The 12,988-nt window shown below is 42.2% G+C and overlaps 1 protein-coding gene across 1 annotated transcript; it reads right to left on the bottom strand.

The window, feature by feature from the left end:
- Positions 1-1,456: 1,456 nt before the first annotated feature.
- IL22 (interleukin 22) lies at positions 1,457-3,961 on the bottom strand. Its single transcript, XM_048302472.1, has 5 exons — positions 3,720-3,961; positions 2,870-2,935; positions 2,630-2,773; positions 2,354-2,419; positions 1,457-1,936 (listed from the first exon to the last, which is right to left on the bottom strand). The coding sequence occupies exons 1-5, from the start codon at positions 3,912-3,914 to the stop codon at positions 1,823-1,825; spliced, it is 585 nt and encodes a 194-aa protein (XP_048158429.1). The 5' UTR covers positions 3,915-3,961; the 3' UTR covers positions 1,457-1,822.
- Between the last annotated feature and the right edge of the window lie 9,027 nt (positions 3,962-12,988).

Below are 12,988 nucleotides of genomic sequence, written 5' to 3'. Positions count from 1 at the left end.
AACATCATTCCTTAACCCACAAGAAAGGAAACATATATCCCTCTGAATATATAATAAAGGTTACATCCCTGAAACTGTCATGTGGTACCTGATCCTGGCTGCCTGTCATTAATGGGTCACTTCTGCCTTGACTGTGAACAGGCATGTAAATCATATGCTGTGATATGCAAATGAAAGTGTGGAGAAAAGTAAACCATGTTGAATACATCTAGTTTGACAGGTAATAGGTATCCATCACCCAAATGGATCATACGCCAGTCTAATATGTGATTTCCCACAAGAAAGTGTTATGATTTCAGTTCACATAAACCATGTTCAAAATAGGTATGGATGGATGCTTTTAAATGCATCTTTAAATTGCTCTAGCTCAGGAGCAACATTTTTTAAATGCAGACAGGATACTTGTTGCCCTGATGAATAAACAGTAAGGCCTTGCTGAAGAAGACTTCAGCAGTTGCTGAAATCTGATATTACATATTTCCTCTGGCTTTCTGGTTATTTGCATGCTTTTCACCCCTTTAACCTTGGTCCAGTCAACAAATTCTCTGTCTACACCAGAGCAACTCTTCTGTCTCTGCCCAGGAGACACTGCTGAAGGACATGACATGATAATGACAGGTTAAACTGTGTTTCAGGGACTTGGGTTTCTTTCTGTCTTGGAGCTTGTGTTGAGAATAGGCACCAAACATTCTCTACTGAAGGACTCTCAGATCCCTGATGCTGCAGAATGCCATTTGTGCTCAGTGTGCTATGGATGGGCAGTGGGAATGCAGAGCTCTGAGTTTTCATTAGCAGCTGCTGCCTGTTTGTCTCCACGTCATCTGACCCATGGGGACAGTTTGGGACTTTTCACCAGCAGCTCTTCAAGGGGGGACCTTGTCTCTGAGCATGCTGAGGCAGAACCAGTGAACTAAATCAAGGACTTTAAGGAGTGATGCTATTTTTCCCACCATCCCCTACAAAAAAAGCTGACTGACATGCTCCCCACTAAGCCCTGGCCTGTGAGAAGTTGAAATTGCAGGCTTATGGTGAAGAAGCATAGCCCCAGACAGAGCTTGCATCCTTTCTGGATACAAGAATACAGCCACTAGTCCAGCAGTGCCACAGGTGCAACATGTATCATCTCCCTTGTGTTTGAAGAAAAGACAAAAGCTCTGCAAATGGCTATATTTGAGGACCAAAATATTTATTATAATAAATTAAAGTGCAAGCATTTATAAAACATTCCATCTGCATATAAATATCACACAGCAGTGTTAATTTCTGGTAAAGCTTCATAAATACATTTCCTTGGATATTTTTCAATTAATCTATATAAATAAAAGTATTGTATAATTATTACCTTAAAATAAGTTACCATTAAATACAAATAACAAAAATTATTTCTGAACCAGTCTGAAATACCAACTTTTCAGGCAAAGGTCAGAAGGGGGCAACATATGCAAGAGATATTTCCAACTAGGAGGCTCAAAACATCCTGGCTACTTATCACTGCCTTGATCAAAGATGATCCATAGGTGTCAAATTTCAGTATATAAAAGACAGAAATGGTTGCCTCATTCCTATGGAGATGAGGAGGACAGAACAGTGCTTTTGTAAATAACTAATGCCCTGTGTTGCAATGGAGAGGCAGTGTCCTGGAGTTTTCATTTTCAAAGAAGGCAGCAATATGCATCCTGTCTCTGCCCACTTAGTTTGCTAGTTTTGACACAAGTGAAAAATATACTGCCTCTGGGGGGAATGGACATAGCTGCAGCTAGTCAATTTGAGTTATTGCAAGAGATCTGCAGAGACATCTCTTCAAGCCTGATCCAGAATTTTTTCAGTTTTTCTTCTTGTTCCCTCCCTTTTTTGGGACGTCAGTACAGGCATTTTCCATGTAGTCAAACAGCAAATCCAGCTCTCCAATGGCTTTAGTCTTTCCATTTTCTCCCAACTAGAAAAGAGCAGAATGCAAATCTTAGGAACTAGTTATTTTTCAGAAAATTGAAATCAGGATTTCAATTAGGTCACAGAAACTGAATCAAGAATTTACTTGCCTAATTCTCTCACATAGTTCTGTTAGAGTCATTATATATTTAGATATAAACTAGTTTGCTCAAATCTAGACTAGCATATAAGTTTCCTGCAACCTAGCTTTTGAAGGTTTAACTACCATAACACATGCAGAGAGCTAACAGGACAAGTGAGGGAGGGCTGGAAGGGGAAATATCACTAATCCACTATTTAATGTCCTTGTAGGCTTCACCTCCTAAATAATCTCCAGATATTGTTTCATAATTAGGTCAGCCTTAATCCAACTAAATGACTGGGGTTTGAAACTGCTCTTTTTAAATGTTTGGAAAAAATATACCTGTTCCATTTTTTTCTTCATTTGTTCCAGGTTCTTTTCAATGTGCTCTTTCTGTCCTGAAAATCTCTAAAAGAGAGAAAATATCCAGACATAAGACTGACGGCTATGTGCAACGATGTACTTTTTTTCTTTTTCACACCTTTCTATTAACTCTGACTTTCATATCTTTGATCTGAGGTTTCCTTTTTTATCACTGCCTTTTGCCACTGCTTGTAGCTTTCTGAGATTCAGGAGCAGCACTGAGAGTCAGAGGGAAAGAAAGCCAGTGTAACTCACACAACTGCTCAGCTCCGAGGTCAGGGATGCCAAGAATTGTGCCACCTCCTCAACATAAGGGTACTGGTACTTGACTTCAGTGAGGAGAACATCCTTTACTACAAACTCCACAACCCTCTTCATCAGGTAGCAGCGGTTGTTTTCCTATTTATGAAAGCAAGAGGTCATGTTAAATCAAGGCCAGAGATCACTGAGTGCTGCAGAGGGATGCAAAGAGCAGACTCCTCATGTAAGGCTTACCTTGATGTTAACAAAGAGCTGCTGCCCAATCAATCTGTTGTCCGTGTCCTTGTCTGAGGCACTGGCCTGAGAGGAAAAGAAGGAAGTGTCAGGTGGTGATGGGAACCTTACCTAAAAATTAATAATAAACCCTGAACTTTTCATCAGTAATGAAAGTGCAGGTGAAATGAGGGAATGGACACCGCAGACTGTTACAGGCAGATAAATTTGGACATTGTGTCTGTTTGTCCCCTCAGCTGGGTAAGATTCAAGGTCAGTATCACAGGAAAATAAATAAGCCAAAGTCTGAATTCATGTCCCCCACTTAAATGTCAGAAGTCGTCGTGGTTATGATGACTAAACCAGATGCTGCAGGTGGCCGACCTCATGGTTGCCCACAGCACTGCTGGGAGGTGCTGCAGCCCTCAACGGTGTACACCCAGGGAGACCCACCCATGGCAAGAGCAGCGAAGAAACTTGCCCTGGCAGAGCTCAGATGCCTGAGCGTCTGCTTGGCTGACTGCAGTCGTGGCCCAGCTCCAAATGGACTGGGCAAACTGAGAAATTTAATATCATATTTCACAATTTGCCCACTTTGGCAGCAGCTGCTTGAAGAGAAGAAGCTGTGCTGCTCCAGGGGCTGCTTTTCCCCTGGGGAGCAGGAGGAGGAGAGGCAACAGCGTCCCGTGGCTACACAGCCAGCAGGCAATAGACTGCTCCGCACACTCAAACCGGCCTTAACTCAAATGCACATTATTTTTCTGGAGAAACACATGGGAAAGAGAGAGGAATGCCAAAGGCTAGAAGCCAGGGCACCAACAGAGAAGTAGGTTCTCAGATCCCACCATGAAGAACACATGGATGACTGTACCGTTTTAGCCAATGTGTAGGTGCGGTTCCTGATGTAGGGCTGCTGGAAGTTGATCTTCCTTAGCTTGCAGGCATGATGGGCAGTGGAAGCCCCTTTCAGAGGCAGAGAGCTGGTGAGAAGAAGAGGGAGACAGCAACAGCAGCAGAAGAAAACCCATCCTGGGAAGCTCTTGGACAAGGTCTGCAGGGAGGCCATGGCTCACGATGTGAAATCGTCCGTCCCAGCAGGCTGCAGATACGGCACTGAGCTCTGATGTGAGACAAGGCAGCGTTAGCACCAAGGAGAGCGGGTGAAGCAAAGTGAGAGCAGCACAAAGGCTGCAAGCCTTACCTTTGCTGTGATTCTTGACGTGCTCCGCAGGAGGTGAGCTGCACCTTATATAGGGCCACCAACATCTCTCTCAGCTTTTTTTTTGGGTACTGGTGGTGAAATAAAAATGACATCAGCAAGTCTCTTACTTTCCAGTATCCTCTTCTGAGAACTACCTAACCACTTCAAAACCCACAAATACAACTTCAAGGCCATCATAATCTTTAGTTTCCTATAAAAAAAACCAAATATTAATGTGGGGCAAAGCAGTGGCTTTTACCAGGGTAGGAATCCTGAATTCCTTTTGCATAAAAATATTTGAGAATTTTATGAGTTTGCGCCTCCTGTCCCAATTATAATGCACTTACTTGATTGACAATTTGATGGCAGCAAACATAACTTATCTAAACTTTTTTTAATCTTCTGTTGTACAGGACTGGTTTCACTGCTGCTGACTGGTACACACAAGTGATCAGAGACTGTATCAGAACCTAAGCACTGGACACCTGTGGCTCCTACCATGAAAATACCCTTTCCCACACTGTGGCCCACTGGAGTCACTGGCCATCTGCGCATCACTGTGCAATCCTCTCTGAAAGATCAGAAACTGTGTAGGACCAACATTACCAACATTGTGTTTATCACGCTCCTGATTTCCAGATTCCCTTTTTCAAAAATATTTTCCTTATTTAAGGCTGTAATCAGGTATAATGACCAGAGCTGTGGTCATGTACTTACTTATCCAGGTGATTTCCATGTTCCTAGGGCTCTTCTGCTAGCATGAAGGCAGTGCTGCACCTTCAGTCTGAAATATCATGCAGTGTGCTAAAGGGAAACTGCACTCTTTAGAGGGTGATTTGCAACCCATCTGTAGACAGTAATGCATCAGAACACAGAACTGGTACAAACATGAACTACCGGTTGCCTAATACCCACAAGGTACACAGGTGACAAACAGGAGAAATCAGAATTGGAAAACCAAGGCTTCAGCTCTACCTCTGAGAGCAAACATCTGAGAACTCTGAGAGTGGGTGTCTGTGTGCCTGGGCTCCATCCCTTCTGGCTCAGGTTCTCAGGACAAGAGCCATTATCAACCTTACCCCATGGTCTGGAATGCCCAGATCTTTTTCTTATACCCAAAAGGAAGCAGTTAAAGGCTGAGTGGCACAAGGTTTTACTCTTTAGTCTCCTCTGATGCATCTGCAGCATGAATTTATCTCTCCATGCCTCAGTCCTGCCTCAGTTACCCTTAGACACCTGCCACATCAGCTCTGCACAGATCTGTGCCCTTGAAGTTGCGCCCTGGAGCCACCATCACCACCTCTTTTTCTGCACCCCTCTCAGGTACCCATTCCCATGACCAGCTTCCAACAGCATCTTGACTGCAGCAGGCATCAGAAAACGAGTCTGGACCCAGGATGTCAACAGTCCAGTTCACACCCAAATGCACCACAAAGCTACTCAAGAATATATTTCTAAATTCTTTTCCACATATGTTTCATTTGCCAAGCTAATAGTCCCAGTGCGGATACCGGTTAATGAGAAGATGAAAGGCTGAGTTTTACTTAACCAAAAGACATTAAAGACCAAACTGGGAGAATCCTGACAGATAGGCTGCTTTGAAGGATTGACCTTCCCTGAAATGCATTTCCACTAACTCCTCCCCAGGTGTTAAACACAGTCTGGTAACCAAAGACTGCTTCCAACTGAGGTTTCTCCATCAGCTCATCCATCAGAAGTGAAGTCCCATACCCAGAACAGGAGCTGTGGACAGGCATTCAGATGCCCTGTCCTCTTGTCCTTCTGGCAGATGTTAACTGTCCATCCCTTTGGTCATTTACTCACCAGACACAGATCCAGCTTGCCTGAACTCTTTTTGTGGCTCCAGTCCCATGGAAAGGGTGCATGACCTGGGTAAATAGGTGCTGTGCCACACTCATTTGTTCAAACCACTGTGAGGAGCATACCTCTTCCCTAGCATCCTACACATCCTGACAGATGTTTAAACAAAATCAAGCAGATGAATGAGGAATTAGGTGTTGACTCTTTCTTCTGCCCTTTTTTATGCAGTAATTACAGAACCTCTTCTGTCTTCCTTCTCTGTTATTTGAAACCATAGGACATATCTATTTTCATAGAAAACCTTAAGTTGTATTGCTAGCCATCTTTCTCAGCCATGCTACTTTTTGGTTGTGCCATCATGCCCTCCTTCTGTTTCAGTTGTTTAGTTCACCTTGCTATTTTCCAGACACTGAGATGCTGAAATGCATATTTCAAGTTCATTAATTCGTGTTTTGCAAATTCCCTTTTTATGACATTCCTAAAGCTTTTGCATTATTTACCCTTTTGTTAGAAGCTATGGGTTGTAACTCTCTTTCATCCCTCTAGCTTACTCTGAGCGCGGTCCAGCCCAAAAGCAAAGGGCCAAAATGTTACCAGGCTTGGTAACACGAGTAGACTGTGTGGCTCCCATGCTCATCAGTTCATTCCTGGCCTTTTCCTAGGACTGTTGGTCCTGGGTGTACCACAGAGCTACGATGTAGTCAAGGCTACAGTTATTCCTTGTAACACATCAGTAGAATTTCTTTGGAAGTGGAGATATGCCTCCCGTTCCCAGGGTCTTGTATTTCTGTTACGAGATTGCATTGAACAAAGTCTAGTCACAGTTACCACCTCTTTTCACTAGCTCACCACACCCCGGATGGGAGATACACATCCAGCCATACATCCCATGGAAAGATGGAGCTAAAAACCTGCACTAGCGCTGGATCTTACTCCAGTCCCCAGCTGAAGTCCAGAGAGAGACCTCAGCTCTGTATTTTCTGCTACATTTGTGGAAGAGTTTATTTTTATTCTTGAGGAGGAAATAAAAAAGATTTCTGAAAAACAAGGTCTTAAACCAGCACTGAGGGTGAACCTCAGGGAAATTGCTTGGTTAGATTCCCCTTCCCAAATGGGCTAGCCTGAACTGCACAGCAGAAGAGAGGAAGGAAAGCTGCCTTTCATTTAAAATGTGGTACTCTGGATGAAACTGCCACTGGAGGGTCTTGCTTTGTGGAGAAAGAGTAAACTGGACAAAATGCATCTGAAGAATGAGGAGGAAGTAATTTCCCTTTCCTATTTCATGATTTTTTTAAATAGGTTTGATAATATTTTTAATGTTTAACGCCACCGGCACTGTTTAAAATACAAAATTCTTGCAAGAAAATCTATCTGCTCTGCTTTAATTTCAATTAAAAACTACCAAAGACCTTAAATCTTCTATAAAGTACTCTCTGTATTTTTTTCAAGTATAATTAATTAAGGAAATTATTTTGAAATTGTTCACAGGTCACTTTTTCTCCCTGGTACTGTCCCAAGAGTTAAGTGTCTATCCCATCACTGAACTCACCCATAAACTTTTTAAGTCTAATTACATCAAATTTCCCTAATTCATTAAGAAACCATAGTGGTAAATATTCTCGACAATGACTTCTTGACCCATATTGAAGACAGAGATTTTTTTGAGGAGGACTGGAACTCTGCATCACATCTGCTTCTAAAGCCACAGACACTTCCTTCTGACTTTGAATGAGGTCACAGGTGAAGAATCAATACTGTGCTTTGATGTTCAGCTGCTGTGTATCAGCAGCAACATACTAGCACGCAGGAATTTTCTTGGGCTTTAGTACATTTTCAATCAGCCAGAATTATACTGCATTATTGGAAATTTCAAGACTGGCCACTGGGCTAGAAATACTGTCAAGAGTAGGCATGTGAAAAAGTGAGCCTGCATATCATGCTCTTGGATCTTTTATTTTGCAATGAAATTCTCCCCCCTTAAACATTTCTATGAATAGGCCATAGGTCATGTAACACCTAAAACTCAACACTGAATCTCAGGTTTCAGGTCACACTCATCCCCTCATTTTGCTCCAGCTCATCTGTGAAGCAGTCAGCTGTCAGCTCCATTTCATCTCAGTTCTTCTCTGCTTTTGCCCAGACCTTCAAACTTCCAAAGATTAAAGTAGAGTATAAAATTGTTTCAGCTCAAGCTCCAGTAAAGTCTTATTTTAGTCAGCTTTCTGCCCAGCAATGAAAGTATAAGTAATGAAAATCGATTCTTTTCTACAAAACTTGAAAATAAGCTTTTCTGAAATCCAGCTATTCCTTATGGAAACATCCTAGTACACAGGCAAGTGTCTTCTGGGCAGGATCATTAGGAATGACAGAAGGGATTCAATTTCTACAGAGGAAATGCAGAGACTGGGAGAGAAGATGTAGCATCTAACCATTATATTTGTGCTTGGTTTTTTTCTTTTTTTTTATGATAGGTTTAATGTTATGTAAGAAACTGTGAGTTCTTTGGAAGAAGAATGAATAGGATGAACAAAATTGCTTAGCCTGGGAATATTAGGTGATTGAAAAAGACTCTGGAGTCAGCTCTCAGTACAGGCACTGCTGACTCAGGGTTTTTGCAAACCATACGCAATTTCCTACCTTCCCTGGTTGTAACATTTTTGTAACACAGAGTACCACATTTCCTCTGACAGTAACACTTCAGCTTTTATATCTGATATTTCATCAAAGATCTTTGTTGCTGACCTTCACTTGGTTTTGTTACATAATTTTTGTGTCTCCTAACCATAAGATGCTATATCATAAAACTGGTATTTCATATCATAAAACATCCAAGAGGAAGGATGCTCAATTTTAAATTACATTCTGGGACAAAAAAAAAACCCAAAAAAATCCCAAAACCAACATAACAACCACAGCCACACACACACAAAACAAAAAAAACCCAAAACCTTCTTGTTTTAAATAACTTTATTCTCACCTCAGAAACACTCATATAGTGGAGATACAAGAGAAAGCAATCCAGAGGTATGTTGAGACAACACTATATTGCTATGACCAATGTTCTTAATGTGTTAATACCATGTTATTACCAAGACCACTGATGTAGTAACTTCTACTGAATCCCAAAGTTAATTAATACAAAAACAAAAAAACAAAAACCTGTGTCAGTGGAACTGCAATAGATGTTAGTCCAGCGGTCTTGCCTCTTCAGAAAACTCCTGCCAACATCAGTAAAGCATAAACAGAAGTCTTATTAAGAATTCTCAATAGCAGCCAACACTCAGTTGACACAGAGGGGAGAAAAGAGAATCGAGACCATGTCAGTGCACACAGCCTCACAGCACCAAAGGCACCACTATTAACCCTTCCACCAGATGGTAACTCTTAATTCAGCATATAAAGTCACATACATATTATAAGACTGTCACTCTATATAGTGACCTACATGTATGCAACCATGTCTTCTGAACCATCAGATCAGGTGAACTGAAACTTCTGAGCTTCCTGTTAATGTGTGGTGTGGTTGCACAGCCGTGACTCAGTAACATGATGAAGTGGAATTAATGACATAGTGTAGCTCAAAGGAAACCACTCTAATTGGGAACAGAATTTTGCTAACTGGTTTATAATCCAAAATTCAGTAATAGTTACTCAGGTTAAGAAATAGCCCCAGCACCTTGGTTGACCTAGTACCAGCAGTTTTACCATGTAACAGAGTAAGTAAATGAAGCCATTTTGAAGGGAAGCAGTATTATTTAAGGTGAAGTACCTGTGCCCAGACACTGCCCATATATCAGCACTTCCACTGAGACTTGGAGCTCAGCATCTCCTGAGAGCGAGCCCCTGGCAGCTGTTATTCAGTATAACAGAGCCATTACAGAAGGTGACAGTTCTCATGTCGCTAACAGCATTCTTCTAACTTGTGTCTATCCCTAGGAAGCCAACAGCCCCTGCCCCAGCCCTTCCCCAGACTGGAGTTATGCTACTGCTGATCTCCCAAGAGAGTTCCATGACTCAATGAGTTTCCTCTCGGAGTGGAGCTATTGTCAAGAATGTGAGATTTATGGGGCCAGAAAAAATAGCTACAGCATAGGAATTATGACGCTGTTTTCCTGGGTTATCTGTTTTTAGCCATGTGTCGTGTCAGCTAAAATACACAAACAGCTGGAGCCAGCTTCCCACTGGAAACACAAATACGCACTCCTCACAAGAGCACTCTTCTGGGAACTCACAGGCCCACTCTAGCTGGGGGACCACCGAGCCTCAGCAGGTTTCCCCTGTCCACAAGGACAGCCTTGCAACAAGACCTGGGCACTCAGTTCTCCAGAACAGGGTGTATCTGCAGATAAGTGTATGTGTCACAACAACCCAGTAACCAGAAAGGGACCTAGGAAGGCAGAAATCCAAAAGTATTTTCTGGATGCTTTCTGGATCCTGCCAGCCATTTCTATTCTAATTCACATCCTAAAGTAGGTGCTTTGAAGACATTCCAGCACATGACATTATTAGACAAAGACACCTCGAGTTTTTTAAAAATGATACATGTGTATATATATATATATATATATATACACAGACACACAGAGAGTTGTGATTTAATCACAGTCAGAACTAAGCCCTACTCAGACACACACTCACTTCCCACTGGAATGGGATGGGGAACACAATCAGAAGAGTATAAATACAAAAACCTGTGGGTTGAAATAAAGACCCACAGGTAAAGCAAAGGCCACACACAAGCAAAGCAAAATGAGGAATTAATTCACCAGTTTCCATGGGCAGGCAGGTGTTCAGGCCCAGGAAAGCAGAGCTCCATCATGCATAATCGTTACTTGGAAAGAGAAACACCATCACTCAGAACGTCCCCGCACTTCCTTGCTCTTCCCCAGCTTTATATGCTAAGCATGACACCACATGGTGTGGGATCTCCCCTGAGTCGGTGCCAGCTGCCCTGGCTGTGTCCCCTCCCAACTCCTTGTGCACCCCCAGCACATTAATGGAGTAGGGTGGAGCAGAAAAGGTCTTGACCCTGTGCCCAGCAAAAAAGAAAACACCCCTGTATTATCAACATTATCTTCAGCATAGTTTCAAAACAGAGCCCCATACTAGCTACTTTGGAAAAAAATAGCTCTGTTCCAGCGCACACAGAGACACATACAGTATATGCATAGATCAGATTTAAACACTGTTAAAAGGAAAAACCTCTGAGGTCTACTTGAAACCTTCACAGGCTTACCTTAGTTACCTTGGCATAAATGTAAGTCAGTCACATTTACAAAGCCAACATGCTTTACTAGAAGACTTTATCACAACCTCTGAAGAAAGTGGGGAATAAGAAGCTTGAGTTGTCTTTTTCCCCCTCCACTGAAGAACCATCTACACCAAGCAGGATCTGCTGCCCCAACCGTACCACCCAACTCTCCCTGCAAAGAGCAAACTCTTTGCAAATGACTGCTCCTGCTCTTACACTTTTAATCAAGCCCCACAAATGCAACAAGCGATCCAACAGGTGTGAAAGCTGTATGCAAATCAGGCCCTGTTTGCTTTCCCAAAGGACCATCAGTCTTCACACCAATCTTGTGTCAGTTCTCAATCCTCCACCCTAACATGATACCACACAGGACCACCAAGCACCATCCTTTAGTTTCCCAGGCACAGCACATTTGACATGCCAAGTTCAGGCTTCCTCAGTCACTCCATGGGCTTCTCTAGGACACAGCCTGTGAAAGAGAAACCTCACAAGGTCAGCTCACATCTGACATAGACGAACTGTAGGAAATACTAGTACATTTAGGAAGTTCATTCACATTTCTACATGGAACTCCAGATGTCCTTCTTTGACAGAATAGAAAAATTGGATCAAAAAGCAAACCAAAACTCAGATTTCCATGAAACTGGAGTTTTCTTGTTACCTACCATCCACTGACTGCTCTTCAAGTTTTGCTTTTGGTGTGATCACTGCTATTGTGATTAACACTTTCCCATTGTGTTCCAGTGCACAGAAAACCAAAGAAATGACTGCACACCTAGAAGTTAACAACAGCTCCACCATGCTACTCCTCTCTTCCCTAGGCTCTGGTCTGCAAAGGTCTGAATAGCTGCTAGAATCAGGACATTATTTTAGGCCACTTACAATTAAAATTACTGTTCAGTTAGTTTTCTTTATCACACATTTGTGTGCATCTAGATAATGAAACAATTTTTCTTCAGGCTACAGTAAAAATTGGTCAACAAGGTCACAGCAAAACTTCCACTTTCATCAAATGGTGATGGTGCTCTTTGCTGACAAATTTCACCATATGGTCAAGAATTCCTGTGACACTAGAACGTCAGGTGTCAGCTCAGCCTTACAGAACAGAAGGTGGAATGAAACATTATGGCATCACAGGAATAAGCACACACTAAATTGTTCAAAGAAGCTGTGCTTCCTACCCCATCTTTGAGTACTACAGATTTGTATTAATAATATACAAATATATTAATGTACTAATAATATACAAATATTGATGAATATTCAACTTTTCATTGAATATTATGGATTTGGAAATCCCTTTTTTTTCCACTGTTATCTGCCAGAAAGCAATGACACCAGGAGTCAGATAAGGAGAACATATTAGTTCTTGGAGCCTATTACTAGGCTCCAAGAATTTTTGGGTGAAAGAGAAAGCTGGTGGCTGGTAAATAATTTCACTTCTTTCACCTTACCGCAACACACACGGGGTTTTGGGCTGTGGCCCTTGGGTGCAGAGGGAAGTCCAGCTACCTGCAAGACATTGGTGAAGCCAAACCTGTTTTCAGAATATTGTTGCTCACTACATAGGAATCCATCAGCAATACAGTAGATGTGGATCTATTAATCCAAAAAGACTGAAAAATCCCTATACAACATACTCATAGTGACTTCAAGTATCACTAGAAGACTACTTAGTGAGTGGCTTTGTGACTTAATCCAGACTCTATATGCAAAACCAGTCAGAGAATCAGAGAGTAAGCTTAGCTGGAAGAGACCCCCAAGGATCAACGAGTTCAACTCCTGGCCCTGCACAGGACCATTCCCAAGAGTCACACCATGTGCCCAAGAGCATTGTCCAAACACTTCCTGAACTTTGACAGGTTTG

This window comes from Corvus hawaiiensis, chromosome 4 (assembly GCF_020740725.1).
Source record: "Corvus hawaiiensis isolate bCorHaw1 chromosome 4, bCorHaw1.pri.cur, whole genome shotgun sequence".
Classification (NCBI taxonomy): domain Eukaryota; kingdom Metazoa; phylum Chordata; class Aves; order Passeriformes; family Corvidae; genus Corvus; species Corvus hawaiiensis.
This window is presented reverse-complemented; position numbering and strand designations above follow the sequence as displayed.